This window comes from Schistocerca serialis, chromosome 5 (assembly GCF_023864345.2).
Source record: "Schistocerca serialis cubense isolate TAMUIC-IGC-003099 chromosome 5, iqSchSeri2.2, whole genome shotgun sequence".
NCBI lineage: Eukaryota > Metazoa > Arthropoda > Insecta > Orthoptera > Acrididae > Schistocerca > Schistocerca serialis.
The window spans coordinates 747009530-747035525 of record NC_064642.1 but is presented as its reverse complement, the minus strand read 5'-3'; the positions used below and the strand labels follow the sequence as shown (position 1 = coordinate 747035525).

Sequence of the window (25996 nt, the reverse complement as noted above, 5' to 3'; positions counted from 1 at the left end):
GCCTGGGGTAGGTTGAAAAGGGTTGTTTATGGACAAGTGACCCACCAACCACTCTGAGGGATCTACGTCGAATCGCCGTTGAGGAGTGGGACAATCTGGACCAACAGTGGCTTGATGAACTTGTGGATAGTATGTCACGACGAATACAGGCATGCATCAATGCAAGAGGACGTGTTACTGGGTATTAGAGGTACTGGTGTGTACAGCAATCTGGACCACCACCTCTCAAGGTCTCGTTGTATGGTAGTATAACGAGCAGTATGTGGTTTTCATGAGTAATAAATAGGACCGAAATGATTTTTATGTTGATCTCTGTTCCAATTTTCTGTAGAGGTTCCGGAACTCTCGGAATCGAGGTGATGCAAATCTTTTTTATGTTTGTTAACTCTTTAATAACTTTCAAGGTTTCATCTTTTTAACTAGCGAGAGTTCGCACCACGTAAAACAAAGAATAACAAATACCTTTGGTTCAAAATGTGGTGTCACCGCCAGACACCACGCTTGCTAGGTGGTAGCTTAAATCGGCCGCGGTCCATTTAGTACATGTCGGACCCGCGTGTCGCCACTGGGTGATCGCAGACCGAGCGCCACCACAAGGCAGGTCTCGAGATACGGACGAGCACTCGCCCCAGTTGTACGACGACTTTGCTAGCGACTACACTGACGAAGCCTTTCTCTCATTTGCCGAGAGACAGTTAGAATAGCCTTCAGCTAAGTCCATGGCTACGACCTAGCAAAGCGCCATTAACCGTATCTGAAGATAGTCTTATCTGTATTATCAAGAGCGATGTAACACAAGGACGATATAAAGTTAAGTATTCGAGGAGCTGGATACTTTTCTTATTAGCATTCACTCCTTATCCTGTTCCAGAATTCACGCCCGTCTGCATTAGATAGCTTCCTTTTCGGCCTCCTCTATCTACAAGGTGTTGGCACATTTACCAACACATCACAAAATACTATTATACGTCAAACGCACTAGTAAACAGTTTCTCATATGCAAACCTCTTTCAAATAATCAGAAACTGTTCCACTCACATTACGAAATTAGGAGAACGAATTTTTAAGTTTTACTTTCTTTAGCCAATCTTGTCTCATTACTTTTATGATTTATTGCTAAAATCCAATACTCAATCCACTTCCTGAAAACACATGTGGTCGAGTGACAACAAGGAAAGAAAAAGAAAGAAAAAAAACTACATGTCGCCGCCACTTTAAATACTGCGATTGATTGTTAATTCGATGGTCAACCACTTCAGGCGTTCACAATACGCTGTCCAACTACTTCAAACGAACTACGAAAATCATTTCTCACGGATCTTTGAAATAGTCGTTAAATGGTTTCACAGTGCCTCGTGATATGTTTCTGCCTTCAATTCCTTTTCTTTACACATTAAGGTAGATCGAAAACTTCACACAACACGCTGCGTGCAGTAGCAAAATAAGACACAGTTCCCAATCTATGAATCGTTAAGGACTGCGAAACAGAATACAAATTACGTCGAGATCTACGTTCGGAAACCACAGTAGTCCTAGAACCAACAACCACTAAATAAGCACGAACTCGTGTCACCTCAGAGTCGGCCAGCAGATTCGCCAACAAGTTTTTGCGGATCTGCATAACCCCTAAAGCCCAAATACAGTAACTTCCACTTGAATTATCCAGCCTCACAAATACACAGCTTACTGCACCGGCTCCTAACTCAAATAGGCGATCTTCCCTAATCCGCTAACTGCATTCGCAGCTTAATAAATCGATTTCTAACATGCAGAACCCCACAGTTAGGAATACTACGGAATTTCCTACGCCGTGCAAATTTCGGAACGAGCTATCCGCGACCTCTCTCAGCAGTTAGACTTACCGATCCAGGCGAACTATTACCTACGTTATCTTCCGTCGGACGATCTGCTGCGTCCTAGGACAAGACGGGGACTAAACTAACTGTCTGACAATGTCAAGGTCTCCAGGAACCATATCACAGACAACATGCAACGATTTTTTTACTTCACATTGTAGAAAATAGCTCTCGCAGTGTCGTACAGCGACCAGATGGGGGTCTATCTCTGAACGCCGTCGCCACTGCCCAATCTCTGCTTTGCTGTACAGCTGATGGGTTGTGCGACCATTTGTCGGATATCTACAACATATATACAAAAATGCTTAGGCACCAATTACAACATGATTACATTAAAACTCTTCGTGTTGCTTCATTGTAACTCACGTGACTTGGAGTCGAGTAATGTCTCTTAGTATGCGTCAAATCTGACACAGTACAAATACAGTTTATGGTTTAGCTGTGCCCAGTAGACAAACAGCAGAAACGTCGTTCAACACCACACAGCAGATGTTCTGTAAGTTAGTCGTTAATTTACATCACGTCGAAGCAACTGGCACGGCGTAGAGTTGACCAAATCGTAAATATTGTTTGATATTGTGTAATACACTTAAGGAATCTTGCACAGGCTCAAAATACACCATCCATCCTATTCCCAGTTGTAACATTCTCTTGGACCCTTTATTTTGATTTCTAATGCTGTGGTATCGTATCTCAATACACGGGAGCTGCAAGTAAAGCTCTATCGATAACAACAGCCGGCCGCGGTGGTCTAGCGGTTCTGGCGCTGCAGTCCGGAACCGCGGGACTGCTACGGTCGCAGGTTCGAATCCTGCCTCGGGCATGGGTGTGTGTGATGTCCTTAGGTTAGTTAGGTTTAAGTAGTTCTAAGTTCTAGGGGACTTATGACCTAAGATGTTGAGTCCCATAGTGCTCAGAGCCATTTGAACCATTTTTGATAACAACAGGACAACCGTTGCTGAGTAAACAAATGGATGCAATAACAGCTTGTAACTATAATTCGGTAGCGCTCCATAGCAACCTGCTGTCATTCTCCTGTGGGGAGCCTCCCTGCATACAGAAAAATGCCAATCTTCGTGTTTACACCGGGAATTACCATACCATGCTCTCACTAAAATGTACAGTGGCGTGTTACGACTTTATTGTAACAAGATGACGTATAGGGTGGGACCGACGAATGACATCGAAAAAGCTCAAAGAAGGGCAGCTCATTTTGTATTATCGCAAAATAGGGGAGACAGTGTCACAGACGTGATACGTGAATTGGAGTGGCAATCATTAAAACAAAGGCGTTTTTCGTTGCGACGGGATCTTCTCATGAAATTTCAATCACCAGATTTCTCCTCCAATTGCGAAAACATTCTGTTGGCACCCACTTACATGGGGAGAAATGATCATCACGATAAAATAAGAGAATTCAGGGCTTGCACAGAAAGATTTAAGTGCTCATTTTTCCCGCGTGCCGTTCGAGAGTGGGACGGTAGAGAGACAGCTTGAAGGTCGTTCATTGAACCCTCTGCCAGACATTTTGTAGTGAATAGCAGAGTAATCACGTAGATTTAGATGTATAGGGTAATCTATAACTCCACCCATAGATATTATACAAAGCCTGATTCTGAAGAAACGGGTTCATCAGTATCATCATTCAAAGACTGGAGAGCTGTTCATAAGATTTCGGGACTTATACTGTGTTCGAACAGTAGGAAAAGTTCCACACGTTCGAATTCACTAATCTCCACCATAAAGCAACGTAATGAGGACAAAATACAACTGTGGAGCCTGTCCTAGGGAGCTTGTGACTATGAAAACCCTATAACCAATATTTTTTTATACCTTTTGGTCAGTCAACCATCACATGTGTATGGCGCGTCTGGCGTGCGATCTACGTTGCAGTGAGCACATTACCATAGGAACACAATCATATTTGCTTTATGATACATTACTATAGGAGGTGGAGTGCGTTGCCTATTTGCAGAATTTTGGAGAGATCTTCGATTGTCTTGTGGTTGGCATCTGTGTACGAGTACTTGTTTACCGTGTCAGGCAGCTGAAACACGAAGACATGCTGAGCAGCCTCGTGTAGAGGTCATCCCACGTTGCAGTAACAGCAGTTGTGTGTATCTTAGTCTCACAGGTCTGAGTTATACAGTTATTATTGGAACACGCTACTACAATTCTCTCTCGTTAGGAATTGTAACCGCTAGAAGCACTGCTAAGAATGTCGATGGACTTAAGTCTATTGACAGGACACGGCGGGTTGCAGTGTTCCACAGTAACATATATCTGTATTACTTATTAACACACATGCTTATCGTAATAAAAGGAAGGTCTCTACGAAAATTCGAACAAAAATAATGTTCTATTATACAGCATGTTTCCGTAAGTGCGTACAAAAGTTTAACAGGGTATAGAGGACGCTTCACTGAACAATTTGAGGTAGGGAACCTAGGGTCGGAGAAGCCTGCTTAAGGAAATAACAGGAATAAAATCACATTATTGTGTACATTTTTATTTACATTAGTTAAATGCAAATACCATCATTGACGCAATGAAAGTATCATTTGTACTGTATCTTACAAAATGTGCTGAAATAGATGATTATCAACCTCAGTGCAAGCATGACATCGTCGAACAAGGTTCTGACACATCCTGACAGGTATCCGTGGTGTGTATCCATTGGGATCTCACATATAAGTGACTTTAGATGTCCCCATAGGAAATAATCAAGGATATTCATGTCAGGTGACCTCGCAGTCGGTGGCATAGGACCTCCCTTTTTTATCCAGTGACCAGGAAATATTGTACCGGTACTGCTCCGTAGTATTACTTGTACGTCTCTCAATAGCACTGAGTAATGAATGAGTCTGTCTTTGATACATAGCACGTTCTGTCATGGGACAATGTAAATACGACACAACACAGACACCTTATGGACAAGTAAAGTAAACAAAACCTGCAACATGACGTCCTGGTAATCAGGCTCGTGTCCTTGTTCCCTTGCAGGAAATAAAGGATGTGCATGCAAATAAACAGTACAGTATATGTGAAGTTTTACCCCGTTAGTGTAAATAAACTGGAAAACTGTAATGCTAGACAAAGGTGTAGACCAGTTTACTTCCATATTTGCTTAAGCTGACTTCTCAGGCCCCAGGTTGCCTAACTCAATTTGTTCAGAGGAGCATTCTCCAACTGCCGTTACATTTTTGCACACTCTTACGGAAACACCCTGTATGTACGATTTCGCACACTTTGCAAGCACAGTGAGGTATCAAATACACGTAAATGCTAGCGCCTAATACCTGATGGGTGATGCAGAGCGCCTACCGGCTAACGCTTAACGCAATACATTCTCTGTAAACACACTATTGTTGGCCCCCTTCCATTACCATAAATGCCAAACAAAAGTCGCAATAGGTATTGAAGTGATAAATAACATAAAGACGTCATGATTTTTTTTCTATAATTAGACGTTTTTCCCATCGCTATATGCTATAAATTTTACTGACTGTTTTTTTTCTCCAAATACCCACACAGTTCCGTTTTAAGACGTATGTAAACACGTGATTTTAAACGACTAACAAGTAGCACAGCGCACAGCTCTCATACTCAGATCCCAGCGGTAGCGACAAAAGTATCGGTTATTACCTAAGGGGTCGAAAAACAGAAGGCGTGAGCTGACGTCCTCACTTACTGTGGCGAGCTCTGGTGTAGAAAGTGAAGACTAGACAAATATGACGTCCGCTTGTGGAAGCTGCCGGTTGTCTAACACGATGCGATCTAGACGGTTGGTGACGGGCCCTCAATCATTTAGTTTATTTTTTTTTCTTTTTTTTTCCAAATGAAGCACCCAGTTCTCCTACTTCTCACCCCATGTGGTGATGCTAGGAGGAAATGTAAAAGTTATTTAGCGAATATTTACGATTATTTCTTGAGAAATAGGTAAAACACCTCGCAAACAGTAAATATCGTCATTTGTTGGTATACTCGCAGGGTATGAACTGAGTTGTTAGACATTTAAGGCTCCTTGTGTAAGAGCATCTTCTCGAAAAAGTAGATACTTGTGGAATACTGAGGAAAAGTCAATGAGAATGTAATTAATTGCCTGAAAACTGTAAATAGCGTCACTTGGTGATAGTCCTTAGACTTTTAAAGCTACACGTTTATGTGTGTTTACTGAAAATCGATAAGCGAAAGCCATATTTATGTGCGTCGTCTTAAGAAATAGGCAACATTAATCACGTAACCCATATTTACATGTAGCTTTTTAAAAAATGGGCAAAATAGGAACGAAACCCATATTCAAATGTATCTGGTTAAAAGTGGAGGGAAAATCAGAAAATAGGAACGGAATGTGCGTCTTCTTAAAGAAAATTGGTAAAAATTAGTCACGAAACCGTAAATACCATCCTATGTTGGGACAAATAGCGTTAGGTGCGACACTCTTTCAAATATTCACGACAACTAGGCCACTACAGATGGGTGCTGTACTATGCAAGAAATTTGCAACATCGCCTGAATTCAGTGATGCTGCTGCTACTGCTGTTGCTCGAGTGAGGTCCATACTGTAAATGACAGCCTCAGGATACTGGGGACGCTAAGGAATGGAGGGGGCATTGTGGGGCAACGACCAATAGGGGGATAGTAGCAGTAGGGCAGGAACACACTGCAGCGGTGGGGGAAACGCCAATTTTGGATAATAAATTATCATGATTGGAATGACTTATCACTTTACGCAAAAAGAACGACTACTAACTACCGCCGGCCGGAGTGGCCGAGCGGTTCTAGGCGCTACAGTCTGGAACCGCGCGACCGCTGCGGTCGCAGGTTCGAATCCTGCGTCGGGCACGGATGTGTGTGATGTCCTTAGGTTAGTTAGGTTTAAGTAGTCCTAAGTTCTAGGGGACTGATGACCTCAGAAGTTAAGTCCCATAGTGCTCAGAGTCATTTGAACCATTTATTAACTACCACTTGGGTAAACATGAACGCAAGTGCCCTACTCAACCACCGTCTCGACTCTAAGTTACCTTAATCAGTATGACAGTTATTGACCATTGATTGTTATCATCACAGACAGCTATTGCCAATTAAATACATTATAAATAAACAGAACATGGACACAAATGTGCAGTTGGTTTACATAAGAATCATTAAATTAGGCTGGGGCAACTTGCTTACATAAAAGAACAATGCCTTCCCCCCACCTCCATTTGGCCAATAATCCATCCATAACCACTACTATGGACGGTATTTTTTTTTAATGGTAGGGAGCTAGATGGTGGAGTGACAAGGCGCAAGATCTTAATAAAAATCATAATACTTTCAAAAAATTCATTTAAAATGTTTAAAAAACCAGAGTGTGGAAACAGATTTGACTTTTTCTTTTATAATCAAGCACGTTCACCATGAGAAACAGGGAATAATAATCTTCATCAGAATGAATTTAATTTAAAAAACTCCAACCAAAAAGAATTACTGAACTCAGTATTAAAAACTTCAAGCTATTTAAATAACTCCACAGCAAATGGTAATTCGTGAACTTAAAAAGAATAAACCTTGATGGCTTAAAAAAAGTTCTTAAAAAACAAATACAGACTTAAAGCATAATTTCGAGAATCTGCGGCGTGCAAGTTCTCAGGTACAAAATGAAGAGCCAGTGGCAATGTGGTCGCAACAAACCACATCTGTTTACTAGAGAGTACGCCACAACCTCCACCAATGCGCCTATAGTTTCAAGATTTTTACCAAACAATAATAAACTACTTGCAACATCAAATGTCTATAAGAATAAGCACAACATAGAATAAAGTAACCCTTCCTCAGTTCAACAGCCTAAAGTACTTAAAACTTGACTTTAAAATTATTACACAATAACCACAGCTGAAGGAGTCGCGAAGAATAAGATACATTGCTTCAGACAATTTTCTAACGGCTTAGGAAATTTACAGCCAAAACAAGGAAGTACTAATTAGTCGTACCATAACATAATGGTTGGCTGGTTGATTTCGGGAAGGGTATCAGACAGCAAGGTGATCGGTCCTATCGGATTAGGGAAGGAGGGGGAAGGAAGTCGGTCATGCTCTTTCAAAGGAACCATCCCGGCATTTGCCTGCAGCGATTTAGGGAAATCACGGAAAACCTTAATCAGGATGGCCAGACGCGGGTTTGAACGGTCGTCCTCCCGAATGCGAGTCCAATGTGCCAACCACTGCGCCACCTCGCTCGGTCACAACATAATGGCAACAGCACTCGCCCGTCACTCGGATCGGAATTACACAGCAACATTTAATAAATGACAACGCTGTCTTACGTGTAAGAGCGTGGTAAACATTTGAAATTATTACACTTTACTCTACACACCGATTACATCGCACTGCACACTCATTGTGCTCTTAGGAAACCATAATACAACAGATTTGAATCCAGGATGATGTAGACTGGCAGCTACCTAGAAGGAAACGAATAACTTCGTCAAGAACGAGGTAAGGAAGATGCTTACCGTTGTAACACCAACGCAGTCCGCCTGCAGTTATGTTGTTGAAAACAGTAATTGAAACCATAACATGCCCGAGTGCATGTTTGGACTTACAGCCCAATTGCCGTGCCCTCGTTGCAATGCCTCCTCCGAAGTCACAACGCCATAGAGGTAAATCCGTCGTCTGTGCTCCCAAGAAATTCGCTCCTCTTCACGCGAGGCTGAGCCGTACTGCCCACTGCCGAGTATCCACTGCTCTCCACTCTGCACTGGCCTCTAGTGCACCAGGCCGAACCCGGGAACACAACTGCGCATCCGTGCCGAGAACGCCGCACTCAACTGTTTACTAACCAAACCAATACCGCTTGTTACCGCTCTAAAGTCCTTTTTACACAACGAACGAAAGTGTTCAAGGAAGATTACAGTGTACTGAAGCGCTCCAGAGGTGCTAGGCCCAAACTATAAATTCGTACAAGATCTAGTCGCAACGTTCTTAAATGATCAACGTAAACACAGTGTACTGCTACTAGCATAACAGTGACAAAGTCGTGATTTCACAATAGCGTATCATTAATTATTTATAAAACTTACAAATATTTAAAAACTTGCGTGAAAATACGAGCATTTACGAAAAGTGCACTGTACTCGATTGCTCAGAAAGTTCCTTGTGATAACGAAACGACCATAAACAGAAACAAAACTCAACATTCGGTAAGTGCATCAGAAAGCAATAAGGCGCAAAAAATGGTTCAAATGGCTCTGAGCACTATGGGACTCAACTGCTGTGGTCATAAGTCCCCTAGAACTTAGAACTACTTAAACCTAACTAACCCAAACACGTCACACACATCCACGCCCGAGGCAGGACTCGAACCTGCGACCGCGGCGGTCGCGCGGTTCCAGACTGGAGCGCCCAGAACCGCTCGGCCACTCCGGCCGGCCAATAAGGCACATTCAGCATTCAGCAGAGACGTGACAACAGGAGACAGCTATTATGTCGGCCTTGCGCAATGAGGCCACTAATACCGAATGTAGAAGTGGCCCTAGAATTATCGCCCGTCACTACTAAAGCGATCGTAATAGTATGACCGTTCACACGATAGACGGCTGCCATTCACACAACTGGTTGTCAGTCGATTACAAGTTCGTTCGCCGTGTATAACGGGCATAAGAGCATTGTCGCCAGAGAGAGTTCTGCCCACGCATGCGCACTTCTATTGCGTCCATCTTCCGCCTGTCTTCCGGCGACAACAATCGAAGATCCGCCTATCGGATAAAGAGTAAATATCCCTTACTCGCCGAAAGCTTAATCGAAAAATCACGACCCACAGCTCATTTTTGTTGTCCAGTAATTCCGGGTGGTTATTGTTCCGGCGTAAAGTCAAGCGCCGGCACGGCGGTCAAGAACGTTAAGGCGGGGAGGGAGGGCTGTGAAGAAGACGTCAGCAAGTAGTACGCTGACCTCTGTAGTACGCAATGTGGTACGTGGTTGTGGTTCAAAATGGTTCAAATGGCTGTGAGCACTATGGGACTTAACTTCTGAGGTCTTCAGTCCCCTTGAAATTAGAACTACTTAAACCTAACTAACCTAAGGACATCACACACATCCGTGCCCGAGGCAGGATTCGAACCTGCGACCGTAGCGTTCGCGCGGTTCCAGACTGTAGCGCCTAGAACCGCTCGGCCACTCCGGCCGACTGTGGTCGTGAACGGGAAGTTCGTTACTCGTCAGAAGCTACATTCCACTCACCTGACGGACGACCCCGACATGCTCAGTCGTTAACTCGGATGCACACCGCCTGCGTTGCACCGCGACCAGCGAGTGTCAGGTACTGACGCAGCACATGCTGGCATTACTCTTGCGGCGATTGCCGGAGTTTATCTCCCCGGATGATATATTGCGCCCCCACGGCGTATACTTTCCATCGTCCAGGACGAATGCCGTTAAATGGTTAAAAGGTATGGCCCTTTACAACATATTTTCCGATGCTCACAAAGGACTATTGGTCCCTAGTGATGACGACACATGCAGCTTTCAGCCGCCACCCGAAGTACACAACCCGTTTCGCAAATTATTTAGGTTCATTATTTGCGGATCCTGCTGCTCACTGGGTCGTTCCGGGTATGTTGTTGTTGTGGTCTTCAGTCCTGAGACTGGTTTGATGCAGCTCTCCATGCTACTCTATCCTGTGCAAGCTTCTTCATCTCCCAGTACCCACTGCAACCTACATCCTTCTGAATCTGCTTAGTGAATTGATCTCTTGGTCTCCCTCTACGATTTTTACCCTCCACGCTGCCCTCCAATGCTAAATTTGTGATCCCTTGATGCCTCAAAACATGTCCTACCAACCGATCCCTTCTTCTAGTCAAGTTGTGCCACAAACTTCTCTTCTCCCCGATCCTATTCAATACCTGCTCATTAGTTATGTGTTCTACCCATCTAATCTTCAGCATTCTTCTGTAGACCCACATTTCAAAAGCTTCTATTCTCTTCTTGTCGGAACTATTTATCGTCCATGTTTCACTTCCATACATGGCTACACTCCATACAAATACTCTTAGAAGCGACTTCCTGACACTTAAATCTATACTCGATGTTAACAAATTTCTCTTCTTCAGCAATGCTTTCCTTGCCATTGCCAGTCTACATTTAATATCCTCTCTACTTCGACTATCATCAGTTATTTTGCTCCCCAAATAGCAAAACTCCTTTAAAGTTTCTCATTCCCTAATCTAATTCCCCCAGCATCACCCGAGTTAAATCGACTACATTTCATTACCCTCGTTTTGCTTTTGTTGACGTTCATTTTATATCCTCCTTTCAAGACACTATCCATTCCGTTCAACTGCTCTTCCTAGTCCTTTGCTGTCTCTGACAGAATTACAATGTCATCGGCGAACCTCAAAGTTTTTACTTCTTCTCCATGAATTTTAATACCTACTCCGAATTTTTCTTTTGTTTCCTTTACTGCTTGCTCAATATACAGATTGAATAACATTGGGGAGAGGCTACAACCCTGTATCACTCCTTTCCCAACCACTGCTTCCCTTTCATGCCCGTCGACTCTTATAACTGCCATCTGGTTTCTGTACAAATTGTAAATAGCCTTTCGCTCCTTGTATTTTATCCCTGCCACCTTTAGAATTTGAAAGAGAGTATTCCAGTTAACGTAATCAAAAGCTTTCTCTAAGTCTACAAATGCTAGAAACGTAGGTTTGCCTTTTCTTAATCTTTCTTCTAAGATAACTCGTAAGGTTAGTATTGCCTCACGTGTCCCAACATTTCTACGGAATCCAAACTGATCTTCCCCGAGGTCCGCTTCTACCAGTTTTTCCATTCGTCTGTAAAGAATTCGTGTTAGTATTTTGCAGCTGTGACTTATTAAACTGATAGTTCGGTAATTTTCACATCTGTCAACACCTGCTTTCTTTGGGATTGGAATTATTATATTCTTCTTGAAGTCTGTGGGTATTTCGCCTGTCTCATACATCTTGCTCACCAGATGGTAGAGTTTTGTCATGACTGGCTCTCCCAAGGCCATCAGTAGTTCTAATGGAATGTTGTCTACTCCTGGGGCCTTGTTTCGACTCAGGTCTTTCAGTGCTCTGTCAAACTCTTCACGCAGTATCTTATCTCCCATTTCATCTTCATCTACATCCTCTTCCATTTCCATAATATTGTCCTCAAGTACATCGCCCTTGTATAAACCCTCTATATACTCCTTCCACCTTTCTGCCTTCCCTTCTTTGCTTAGAACTGGGTTGCCATCTGAGCTCTTGATATTCATACAAGTGGTTCTCTTTTCTCCAAAGGTCTCTTTAATTTTCCTGTAGGCCGTATCTATCTTACCCCTAGTGAGACAAGCCTCTACATCCTTACATTTGTCCTCTAGCCATCCCTGCTTAGCCATTTTGCACTTCCTGTCGATATCATTTTTGAGACGTTTGTATTCCTTTTTGCCTGCTTCATTTACTGAATTTTTATATTTTCTCCTTTCATCAATTAAATTCAATATTTCTTCTGTTACCCAAGGATTTCTATTAGCCCTCGTCTTTTTACCTACTTGATCGTCTGCTGCCTTCACTACTTCATCCCTCAGAGCTACCCATTCTTCTTCTACTGTATTTCTTTCGACCATTCCTGTCAATTGTTCCCTTATGCTCTCCCTGAAACTCTCTACAACCTCTGGTTCTTTCAGTTTATCCAGGTCCCATCTCCTTAAATTCCCACCTTTTTGCAGTTTCTTCAGTTTCAATCTGCAGTTCATAACCAATAGATTGTGGTTAGAATCCACATCTGCCCCTGGAAATGTCTTACAATTTAAAACCTGGTTCCTAAATCTCTGTCTTACCATTATATAATCTATCTGATACCTTTTAGTATCTCCAGGATTCTTCCAGGTATACAACCTTCTTTTATGATTCTTGAACCAAGTGTTAGCTATGATCAAGTTATGCTCTGTGCAAAATTCTACAAGGCGGCTTCCTCTTTCATTTCTTCCCCCCAATCCATATTCACCTACTATGTTTCCTTCTCTCCCTTTTCCTACTGACGAATTCCAGTCACCCATGACTAATAAATTTTCGTCTCCCTTCACTACCTGAATAATTTCTTTTATCTCGTCATACATTTTATCAATTTCTTCATCATCTGCGGAAATAGTTGGCATATAAACTTGTACTACTGTAGTAGGCATGGGCTTTGTGTCTATCTTGGCCACAATAATGCGTTCACTATGCTGTTTGTAGTAGCTAACCCGCACTCCTATTTTTTTTTTCATTATTAAACGTACTCCTGCATTACCCCTATTTGATTTTGTATTTATAACCCTGTAGTCACCTGACCAAAAGTCTTGTTCCTCCTGCCACCGAACTTCACTAATTCCCACTATATCTAACTTTAAACTATCCATTTCCCTTTTTAAATTTTCTAACCTACCTGCCCGATTAAGGGATCTGACATTCCACGCTCCGATCCATAGAATGCCAGTTTTCTTTCTCCTGATAACGACGTCCTCTTGAGTAGTCCCCGTCCGGAGATCCGAATGGGGGACTATTTTACCTCCGGAATATTTTACCCAAGAGGACGCCATCATCATTTAATCATTCAGTAAAGCTGCATGTCCTCGGGAAAAATTACGACTGTAGTTTCCCCTTGCTTTCAGCCGTTCGCAGTACCAGCACAGCAAGGCCGTTTTGGTTAATGTTACAAGGCCAGATCAGTCAATCATCCAGACTGTTGCCCCTGCAACTACTGAAAAGGCTGCTGTCCCTCTTCAGGAACCACATGTTTGTCTGACCTCTCAACAGATACCCCTCCATTGTGGTTGCACCTACGGTACGGCCATCTGTATCGCTGAGGCACGCAAGCCTCCCCACCAACGGCAAGGTCCATGGTTCATGGGGGAAGGTTCCGGGTATGAGATGCTGAAAATGAAGAAGAATCCTCGAGCATATTGATCCTCTACAGACGGAATAGGGGGACCCCTACCAACAGACGAGAAGGCGACTCCGACACGCGGCTATGGTAATTGTAGGATCTTTTTTGTAATGAAACAAAAATGAATCCATAAATACAATACAAAATAAAAATAAAAAATGTAAACAAAATATAAAAATTGAATAAATAAATAAATAAATAACACAACATAAAAAAACCTGCTGTGATCGAACGGGTGCTATTCTGTCATTTTGCGCAATGGATTAATTTGAGATGTACCCTTTACCCTGTGGGTCCTGCAAGATGCAATTTCCACTGCCACACTATTACGGAAGTCACACAAACGCTCCTAACGTTCTAAAGAGAAATGCCCGAAAAACTTTCAGCAATAAATATCTTCTGCAGTCGTCCACTATAAGGAAATGCCACAAAAATTCTCAAAATTTCTTATGTAACTGGTGGGATACTTGGGTACTGGAAAAGTGCTAGTTAGTGTAAAACTTGAAACTAACGAAAATTATTATTATTATTTTTTTTGCAAAAATTCTGAGAAATCACAATGGCACTTTTAGTTATGAACTGAACAAGTTATTTTTGGGTTTTTTTCGGAATGTGAAGTTACCTCTTAAGGATAGGATTCAATAATGAAATTTCTATACAAAGTTTAAGATTGTTATTGACTTGGCACAATGGCTGAGAACCGCACCTACTCAACTTGAATAATTATTCGTTAGTATGTTGCTATGTACGGTCGAGGCTGTCGCGTGTGAAATGCAGTGAAGTGTAGTGTTGTGGAGGAAATATGGGGCTCGCAAGAGCTGTAGCGCACAATACCGTAAGCTGCGATGACTGCTGTCTGCGCCGCTCGCTGCAGACAAATAAGATAACTCTTGTTCTATCTGGATTGATCTTTGCCAATCAAACTCTCCCCACGCCTTGTTGAAGTCAAGGACTTCTATTCGCCCCTAGTCTAACTAATGGCATGGTACACTAAGTCAGATAACCAGTCCACCACGATGCCACTCAAAAATTCGCTCGCAGGCGTTTAACTGTAACTCTGTCCGTTCACACCGCACAGTAAGTGTGTTGGCCAACATAGTGAACAAAGCTTAATCGCAAGAACTCAATATAGAGTCGCACTCCGATTCGCTCTCGACAGAGGTTCTCTCCCAGTGAAGTACTGAGGAGAGACTTGTTACTCGCTCTTTGAGTACATGTACGAGCGCACATGCTCTCGTTATGTGTTCTCGCTCCCTCGCTCCAAGAGCAACAACAGAACGGCCCCTCTCCACCCAGGACGTGAAGGGGTATATCTTCAGCTCAAGACGCCAGGAATATTGTCTGCCAATCAGCATTGCTCTTCTAAAACGGGAGAATGACGTTTCGTTTAAGGCAACAAATCCGGAAATCTGTAGCATCGGCGTTTGGCGTTTGCTGTCTCCTTGTGAGAACCTCTGAAACTGCGTGCTATGTTTGTAAAGAATGGATAGGCTGGGCGCTTCCACACAATGTAGCGGAATTTGCTTTTAAGCCAAACATGGGGTCATTCTCCCTTTCACTCGGGCAAATGCTGTCTGCTCTACGGGCAGTTGCTGGCCGACATAGATAGGTTGACTCGTCCTCTGAAGGGACCGGCCTCCTGGCGTGCGGTATGCCTCTCCCAAACTAAAAGCTTTTGTGACCGTCATGTCTTGAATGTGTGTGTGTACGCCAGCCTCGAGTATTTCAACCTCGGTGCGCACTGGCGATTTACTTGTTATTTGCATATCGTTTACATGAATTCATACAACATTGACTTTATCTTATCGAGTTTGGGTTCTAATGAAGCGTCTTGATGTGCGGAATATGATTGTGAGAGCGGAATATGTAAGCAATGAAGGTCAGGAGACCACGACATCTTACACCGCTACATCCTCTTCCTGATCCTTCGATCCTAGAACACGTTGATTGGGCACGGTGGCGGGATGGCCAGGCCTCGGGTGGCGACCCCTGCCCTCCTAGGCATCCCATAGGGACAAGTAGGCAGGACACAACAGTTATAGTTAAACTTTCTCATATAACACGTTGAAACACAGAAACTAGATACTGTACGAGTACCAAACTTTGTAACAGTAGTTTCGAGAGTAAGGGGTGCATGATTTCCATGGTTCCTTAAAAAAAAATAATAAGTCGCCGAGACAGCAGCGGCCTCTAGGCGAAGAGAACATAAACGACGCGCCGCCTGGCCGCAACCCAGTTGGAGACTATTGCCGTTCTACGAGCTCTACAGCAGTGACTTAGGAACTATATAATTTCATTTGTGGTAGACATTATATATGCTGAAGAGATTGCTTATTTAGTCTGTCACCATTTTGCCTGCAACATTTCTGTATTTCCTTTTGTAATAAACTGCATTAACACGATATGCTTTAATTGTTGTCTAGTGATCCGAGAAAGGAGGTTTCCTAGGCATCTCATAGCGACGAGTAGATAGGACACAACAGTTATAGTTAAACTTTCCTTATATAAAACGTTATAACACGGAAACTAATTACTGTACGAGTACCAAAATTGGTTGCATTGATGTCCAGAATATGGGTTACAGGATTTCCGTGCGTCACAGACCCACTGTCCAGTTCCAACTACGGCCACCAGGTGCTGTGTTCAGTCATCGTGATTCCTAGTCTCACACACCTGACCACTCGTAGTGCACTTATTGACATGTGAACATGAGCTTGGACAAAAGGAACAGAAGCTCTATTATCAAAACAACAGTAATGCTGCAGCTGCACTTTGAGAATATCGCCGGCTGAAAGGACAACGGTAGGGTCCTCTTTCCCCACCTACTGTGTGGAGGATGAGGATCGTCCTGTGTCACAGTGAGATAAATGTGTTGACAATTTTGGGGGTCGCTTTTGAAATAATAAAGGGTTTACTTACTTTTCTGCATCTATCTCGTTTTCATTTGACCGCCCCTTATACATCACAGAATTTAGAATTCATTTATGTAGATTTTTTTCTACAAATAGTATAGATACTTTATGATTTATTTATGTTTATTTTAAACTAGACTTTTGGTAGGACCTGTTTATATTTTATTTTAATTGGGCTATGCAGAAATGTACTCATATCATTTTCGGATTGTTTATTTATTACAGAATCTGTCCCACTTATGTAAGGATTCCACATCAATCGAAATAGTAACAAAAGTGAAAGAGCAAGTCGACATTTTGAGGATGGCCGTGGACTGGGTGGCGAGGTCTTCAGAGGTAAGCCCACGCTGCTGCTGTCTACTTTGTTTGCATGATTCCGTGAAGATAGCTTTCACGTTCGCTCTGTACCGCGGCACTCGTGGCTGCCGCATCGCGGTCGCGAAGTGGGGTCGAGGCACTATCACATAAGTTTTCACAATCTGACGATAATGTATGGATTTGTAGTTTTAGCTTGACGATGTCCACTATGGACAAATGGTAGCTACTTTTATTCTGAAGAAGGTTGGGTTATCCCGACTGAAATCTAGGTAAACATTGCAACTGAGGCTGTTGGTTTTTAAAATTAAAACCAATATTTATTGCTGACAGGGCCGCGAAATGTTGAAAATATTTGCATTCATTTACATTTCTATGACTTACTGATGTTATAACTTCTTTTCAACCCACTGCGAATTCCGTTCAGCCCGTGAGGCCATTTTCTAGAAAGGCCTTCGGCTGTGCGTCTGAGCAGGACTTTGAGGTTCTCATTCTATTGAGGTAATAAAAACTATTTAAATAAATCCATCTTTATTAATTAAAAAAAAATCTCACGAGCGGTCTGGCGCGACCAATAACCACCACAACAAATGATTATAGTGATAAGAATCTCCCTTTTAGCATCCACATCTCTAAAATACAACGCTAGAAGCTCCTCATAATGAAAAGCCCTGTACATGCGCACTGCTCGGCAGTCGCAGAGCGACTGGCACTCAGACAGGAAGTGCCGTTGGACTCCCTGCAGCGGGCCTCATCAGTGGTTATCAGCGCCGTTGCTCAACCTGAACTGAATTATTCTGCAACACGGGTCTAGTAAAACTAGGACCCGTGTTGTGTTGCAGCGGCCAGAAGCTAAGTCCAGCGGCACTTCCTGTCTGAGTGCCAGTCGCTCTGCGACTGCCGAGCAGTGCGCATGTATCGGGCTTTTCATTATGAGGAGCTTCTAGTGTTGCATTTTAGAGACGTGGATGCTAGAAGGAGATTCTTATCACTATAATCATTTGTTGTGGTGGTTATTGGTCGCGCCAGACCGCTCGTGAGAATTACGATTTAATCAGCAAACGTGAAAGTCTTTAATTCTTCTCTCTGAACTTTAATTTACCTTCCCAAATTGCTCCTTGATGTCATTCACAGCTTGTTCAATGTACATGCTGAATAATGTGAAGATGGGCTGCAACATTGTCTAACTCCGTTCCCAACCACTGCTTCTCTTTCATGCCTTTCGAATATTATACGAGGGTTTGAACTTTAATAGTGGCAACTATTTATTTACAACTCGCACAAAATAGATACGAGTTTCAAAGTTTAGTGACCTTCAAAGTAGTCACCAGTATTGTGTATAAATCGTTGCCAGCGATGTGGAAGTCGTAGGATACTCTTAGCAGTGCCACTTGTGTTGACAATTCGAGCGGTGCAGTCTATTGCCCGACGAATTTGTAGCAGTTCTGAAGTGAGTGCCGTGAAGTGTTTCCTTCAGTTTAGAAATCGAGTTGAATTCACGAGGGCTTAAGTCAGGGGAGTGCAGTAGGTGGTATAGTACTTGGCAGTCCCATCAGTCAAAAAAATCACTTAACAGCTTGCACTGTACGTGGTTGAGCTGGTCGAAGTTTGTGTTCCAAAAATGAACAATAAAGAGACAGAAGTGATGACACTTTCTGCAGAACCTGACCATCATTTTGCAGGACAATGCTCAAGCACGTACAGTGCAAGCTGTTACTGATTTGTTTGATTGATGCGGCTGCTAAGTGCTATACCACCTACTGCACTCCCCTGACTTAAGCCCTCGTGAGCTCAACAAGATTTCTAAACTGAGGGAAACACTTCACGGCACTCGCTTCAGAACTGCTACAAATTCGTCGGGCAATAGACCACGCCGCTCGAACTGTCAACAGAACTGGCACTGCTAAGAGTATCCTAGGAGTTCCACATCGCTGGCAACGGTGACTACTTTGAAGGTAAGTAAAACTTCGAAACACGTATCTATTTTGTACGAGCTGTAAATAAATAGTTGCCACTATTGAAGTTCCAACCCTCGTAACTGCAGTGTCTTTTCTATACATGTTGTAGACGATCTTTCACTGCAGGTATTTTACGCATTTTAGCTTCAGAATTTCAAAGAGTGTGTTAGAGTCAACGATTTTGAAAGCTTTCTCTGTACCTACAGACGCAGAATCGAGATGTGTCCTCCTGATTTCAGAGTCTCGGCGCAATACAGCAGGAGAGCCGAGTGTCCAAGGCTGTGGAGGTGATGCTGCAGTATGTCGAAAACCTCAAGAGGATCCAGGGGAAGCAAGACGAAGAAGGCAAGAAGTAAGTCCATTCTCTACTGGAGCGTTTCATAGAACACACAGAGTAGGCTCGAATGAAACTTACAGGCCATGTTCAGATTCTACCATTATTGCAAGTAGAAGACAATAATGTCATTGCAAGTATAAGACGATATTGGTTTTTCAAGTAAATGCCGATATTGTTACTGAAGTTAGCAGATGATACTGCTATAGAAATTAGAAGACGAGTCTGTTATCCGAAGTATATGATGATACTGCTTTTGCAAGTTGAAGTTGCAAGTTGTTATTGTAAGAAGACGTTACTAGTATTGTAAGCAGAAGGCATTGAAGAATGACTTCAGCGCTACCACTTTCAAACGAGCCAAATTTTGCAAGGCTTTTGCTTTTGATTTTTCCTCCTTTGCGTGTAAGGCACAATTTAATATTATAATCGTTCTGTTATTGTTTTTTTGATTGCAGCCAGACATTTCGCTGTGGAAAGTACACAGCTCTGCATAAGTTCTGGACGAGTTAGGTAAAGCAACATAGTACATTAACTGCTCTGTGTAAACAAAAGTGTGACAGCATGTTACCAGAGATCCAGTCTTGCACGTAAGACATATTGTCGCATGGCGTGAGGTGAGCTTGACTTATAGCGCCAAATGAGGCGAGCCTTGCAACACGAGGCTGTCGAAGGGGCGGGAATAGGCAGTGTGAGTCTATCAGCGAGAGGTTGCGGTGCACTGTGGTGCTGCCCTTCATTAACATTGCCCTGGACGAAATATTTGGAATGACTTCACACGATGATGAATCAGGAGGAACCCGTAATAACGACGAGGTGTGACGAGGTGGCCCAGGAGTTTGGTCCTGCTCACAGCGTTGTTTCTCGTGCATGGGGAACGTTCAGAACGACAGGCAGTGCTGGCCGAAGGAGAGGAGACGGTCGATCACGGTCAACTACAGCAATGGGCAAGAACTTTCGGCAGGTCGGGCTGTGCTCTCACATTCCTTAATAAGTCTACCTACCTGGAGAGGTTTCAGGTTGTCTGCCCGTTCACTCTGCGGTGGCAGGTATTGGTTTAGCTGACAAAAGCAACGTTGACGAAAACTCGACCAAATACCTACCACGCAAAGGACACATAACTCCTGTGCACGGGCAGTAGCTGGAAGTTAGTTAAACTATCGATCGTTCGGGATTCTTGCATGACTCGTTTGGGAAAAGTCTAAAATTTCCGTTTAATTGGTTTATTGTCTTTAAAACACGGAAAATGGCTTTCAAGTCCGTATTTACACTACTGGCCAATAAAATTGCAACACCATGAAGATGATGTGCTACAGACGCGAAATTTAACCGACAGAAAGAAGATGCCGTGATATGCAAATGATTAGCTTTTCAGAGCATTCACACAAGGTTGGCGCTGGTGGCGACACCTACAACGTACTGCCATGAGGAAAGTTTCCAACCGATTTCTCATACACAAACAGCAGTTGACCGGCGTTGTCTGGTGAAACGTTGTTGTGATGCCTCGTGTAAGGAAGAGAAATGCGTACCATCACGCTTCCGACTTCGATAAAGGTCGGATTGTAGCCTATGGCGATTGTGGTTTATCGTATCGCGACACTGCTGCTCGCGTTGGTCGAGGTCCAATGACTGTTAGCAGAATATGGAATCGGTGGGTTCAGGAGGGTAATACGGAACGCCGTGCTGGATCCCAACGGCCTCGTATCACTAGCAGTCGAGACGGCAGGCATCTTATCCGCATGGCTGTAACGGATCGTGCAGCCACGTCTCGATCCCTGAGTCAACAGATGGGGACGTTTGCAAGACAACAACCAACTGCACGAACAGTTCGAAAACGTTTGCAGTAGCATGGACTGTCAGCTGGGAGATCGTGGCAACGGTTACCCTTGACGCTCCATCACAGACAGGAGTGCCTGCGATGGTGTACTCAACGACGAACCTGGGTACATGAATGGCAAAACGTCATTTTTTCGGATGAATCCAGGTTCTGTTTACAGCATAGTGATGATCATATCCGTATTTGGCGACATCACGGGAACGCACACTGGAAGCTTGTATTCGTCATCGCCAAATTGGCGTATCACCTGTAGCGATGGTATGGGGTGCCATTGGTTACACGTCTCGGTCACCTCTTATTCGCATTGACGGCAGTTTGAACAGTAGACGTTACATTTCAGATGTGTTACGACCCGTGGCTCTACCCTTCATTCGATCCCTCCGAAACCCTACATTTCAGCAGAATAATGCACGACCGCATGTTCTGGATACAGAAAATGTTCGACTGCTGCCCTGGCCACCACACTCTCCAGATCTCTCATCAACTGAAAACGTCTGGTCAATGGTGGCCGAGCAACTGGCTCGTCACAATACGCCAGTCACTACTCTTGATGAACTGTGGTATCGTGTTGAAGCTGCATGTGCAGCTGTACCTGTACACGCCATCCAAGCTCTGACTCAATGCCCAGGCGCATCAAGGCCGTTATTACGGCTAGAGGTGGTTATTGTGGGTACTGATTTCTCAGGATCTATGCACCCAAATTGCGTGAAAATGTACTCACATGTCAGTCCTAGTATATGTGTCCAATGAATACCCGTTTATCATCTGCATTTCTTCTTGGTGTAGCAATTTTAATGGCCAGTAGTGTAATATTCCGACATCATTATGTAGTGTTACTAACGTCTGTGTTACAAGTGCACAGCCGAAAGCAGCCACAAGGTATTTAATCTGACCTGACATTTTGAACGTGCTAAACAGTCACTGACCCATGGCTGCTACAGAGTTAACAGATTCAGTCGTTCAGTAGGCTTCTTGCAAAGAAGTGCTCACCATGATGTCTCGTAATCTGCACGAAAAAAGCAAGGCAAAGCTTATGTAGACATGAATGTCCTAAAAATCAACCTCTCACAAAGCTGAAACTTTCACAAAATACTCAATCCTGTAGTAGCTTTTCCTCAGCGACACGAGAACCGATCAAACGCGCGAATTTCTTCATTTTGATAGACATTCGATCAGCGGGGGCGTTCGAAGTATTGAACTAAATTTGAACGCCATCCGCAGCACCAAAGTCCACTTATACTTTTTCAGCCTTCCTGTTTCACGCCTCGCTGAGGCGTGAACACAGAGATGCAACATTAATGCATGCGTAAATAAATCGGCAAAGGATATCTCTAAGACCACCCACTTTAGCAACACCTATGTGCCACGCAGCATCCTTTGTTGAGTATTTTCAAGATCTACCTGTACAGAGGCGAGCCGTGGCCAGTCCTGGCCACCTGCACACTTTTGCTCCAGCCCTTGCTAGTGGACCGATGGAATCAGAGAGGTGTCCGGCGGATTCGCGCGTGTGTGTCAATGTGCCAACATCCCCCCCTCCCTCCCTCCCATGACCTGCCACAGGAGGGCGTGATCGTGATACAGAGGGGCTGAAAAAGCATAAACACCCTTCGCTGCTTCAGACTGCGTTCAAATTTTGTCGAATGGTTTTGAATAGTCCCTGTTGGTTCCACTGTGTACACCAGAGCGAAAACTGCAGTCACACTGCACTCCACAGGGCCTCGTTCACGTCAGTGGGGTTGCTGTCCCACGATGTCGCTAGAGAAGCGGGGGCAGGGGGTGTCAGCAGTGTCAAGAAAGACGTCCTGTTGCTCATCAAACTGCAAAATTTCGTTTTCGACATCGAAATGTGTAGCAATCAACAGCCCAAGTAAAGGGGTGGTTTCATTGACGCACTTCATGCGGTCTCTGAGACCTCCTCGTGTCGATCCAGAACGGTGGTGTGACTGGAATGTTTTCCTCGGCCATCCATTACTAAAGTGTGGCATATCAACGTTGGGATTCGCGGTTCTGACCACCATCGCAGAGGGTCGAAAGAAGGGATGAAATGTGCATAAGAATGGGTACGACGACCGGCCCATCATGTGGCACCTCCACGATAGTGTTGGGCAGGACGATGATGATATTTATCGTCAGTGTCATCTCATTAACCTGTCTTACAGCTCCCATGAATTTATAAGCTCTGGCATGTTTTTCGAAAAAGTGTCGAAATGTTCCTGTTTGAAGCGCAGCCGAGCCCGAGGGTGACCTATCAAGGCACCTCGCTTTAGCACCATTACAGAGGAAGGTATCAGGCACCTTTAAGCCAAATTTCAAATGTGTACAGCAAGGGGAGACAATTACAGGGTCTGGAAAAAGTGATCGTTTAGTTACGTCGTGCAGTATAATATGATAGAGGCCGCGAACGTAGTTAAGTATTCGGAAAAAAATGGATCATCATAATGATTCACATAAATGTAATACTGTATTTAACGGCCCATTTTTGTCACCCATGAAGTGGCCAGGAGTAAATAAATAAATGAATAAATGACCCGGTAATTCCCATCACATATCTTTCTGTCTCTCTGTGAGTATCCTCCCGTGTTTCGTATTCAAATTGTTAGTGTCACAGCCACCAAAAATTGTCCATACTCCTAAAGCACACTTCCAGATTCAGATCAGTTGGAATTTTCGCTGTGGGAACCCTGACCAGTTTACGAAAAGCACTATAAGCCAATATATAAGAATATATAAGAAACTATCAGCCTCGCTTGCGGTAATGAAACCAACATTTACCTAGGTTTCAGCCCAAATAATTGAGCCTTCTTCAGAAGATATACCTGAATCTATAATTTGTCTAAGAGGGCATGGTCTAGAAATAAAACTAAAACCGCCTGAATAGGCGTAGTCACATTAAAAATGCGGTACGTAAAGCCGGCCGAAGTGGCCGTGCGGTTAAAGGCGCTGCAGTCAGGAACCGCAAGACCGCTACGGTCGCAGGTTCGAATCCTGCCTCGGGCATGGATGTTTGTGATGTCCTTAGGTTAGTTAGGTTTAACTAGTTCTAAGTTCTAGGGGACTAATGACCTCAGCAGTTGAGTCCCATAGTGCTCAGAGCCATTTGAACCATTTTTTTGCGGTACGTAAGTACTAAGTCAACACCAAGACTTAACCTCTGGCGTGCGCCTCGGCTCCATGGACGCCGTGCGGTGGGCCTCGGGAGCTCACGTCCAGTTTGTTTGCGTAGCTGCCCAAGCAATTGCTGCCTTCAGCTGCCATAAATACAAAACCCCACCAACTGGTTATATGACTTCATTGTTGATTTGCACTACTTTCATTTTGATTTTTGTTTATTATACATTACTTTAGTGTTGCCCTACTTGAATTTGAAGCCTGGTGTCAGTCGTTCTCTATTAAGCTACTTCAGCCGTTGTTGAAGCTTACCTGACTAGAGACGAACTGATGAGGTCACCACCAGAATGAAGGCAGGTGAGCAGTGGCTTCCGTTAACACGTATTGCTCTGTCGTTTTGCCAGTTCGTGGTCAGAAACTGCTGAGTGTAATTTTATTCATGTGGAGTCTCCTGCATGTCCCTGGATTATTAAGAAATAGAACAGAAGCTGTGTCTTTCCAGTATTTGTTTTGTAGTACTCTCTAAAGCATTGGATGAACACAGTTTTTCTGTAGACTTGGCGGTAGAGGTCAAGTTGAATCCGAGTCAAACGCACAAATAATCATTACAGATAACACCGGTTGCATAGAAAAAAGTTGTTTATTATTAGGCAAAAGAGGCAAATAGGTTTTCTAAGGAGATGTAGCGCAAAGATTCACTTGCAATTCATGAAAGAAGTTACACGACAGAGCAGTGAGTATGAAAGGTCCCTTTAGAAAAATTATAAATGACTGTGCTGATAAACCTCTTACGTTATTTGATTTTCAAACAGATGAGCAAAACTGAACGTACTCAGACAGTTTTCTCTTTACTTATTCTGATCATCACTAAACTGACGCACAATATTTTTAGCGCAATGCAATCTGACTTTCAATAATCCCTACAAAAGAATGGCTCTGACTAACAATAACCTAAACCTTTCAAGAATCACTTACCTCACAAAAATCTTCGTTACTCGAACTACTGCAGTACAGCGAGCACCAATACTGCCAGCTAAATAAAAGATTCTAACTACTGAAGATTCTAACTACTGATAGGCATACTTAGCAAATGAAACATTTTGATAGAGAACAAACTATGTATTTACCTCAATAGTGTTCAAAAGTCAAAATATATATATCAGTTCATGACATCCAGTCTTACAAATTTACTCTTTTTGATGGACACACGTCCAGATCATCCACTCTCAAACCTCCGCCATCTCTCTCCCCATATCCACCACTGCTGGCGGCTCACCTCCAACTGCGCAACGCTACGCGCTGTTCACATCCAACTGCCCAACATTACCATAGCAAATATTCCAACAATGCAAACCAGCCACTGATTGCACACAGCACAGTCAGTGACTTTCATACAGAGCACTACGTGGTGTTACCAACTTGAACACGTAAACAGCCTACTTACAAGTATAAGCTACCACTTGGTCCGGCATGTATGGGTTTCGAGAAAGCGTTTGACTCGCTTTAATCAAACTTCCTCAACGATAAGGCAAGAGAAGAAAGGAATTCATTCAATCTATGTGAACAGGATGCAGCGGCTTAGCGCCATCATTCCCTGAACAGGTTCTTTGTGAATCTTCCTGGCAGATTAAAACTGTGTGCCCGACCGAGAGTCGAACTAGGGACCTGTGCCTTTCGCGGGCAAGTGCTCTACCATCTGAGCTACCGAGCTCGACTCACGACCGGTCTCATAGCTTTACTTCTGCCAGTATCTCGTCTCCTACCTTC

At 43.6% G+C, this 25996-nt stretch overlaps 1 protein-coding gene across 2 annotated transcripts in view; it reads left to right on the top strand.

Annotated features, from left to right (window-relative positions):
* LOC126481412 (inositol 1,4,5-triphosphate receptor associated 2-like) overlaps nucleotides 1–25996 on the top strand; it is a 700219-nt gene that overhangs the window by 612297 nt on the left and 61926 nt on the right. For both annotated transcript variants that reach the window (XM_050105150.1, XM_050105149.1), the window contains exons 8-9: nucleotides 16906–17016; nucleotides 19193–19305. In XM_050105150.1, coding sequence (XP_049961107.1) covers nucleotides 16906–17016; nucleotides 19193–19305 — 224 coding nt within the window. The remainder of the gene's footprint in view (nucleotides 1–16905; nucleotides 17017–19192; nucleotides 19306–25996) is intronic.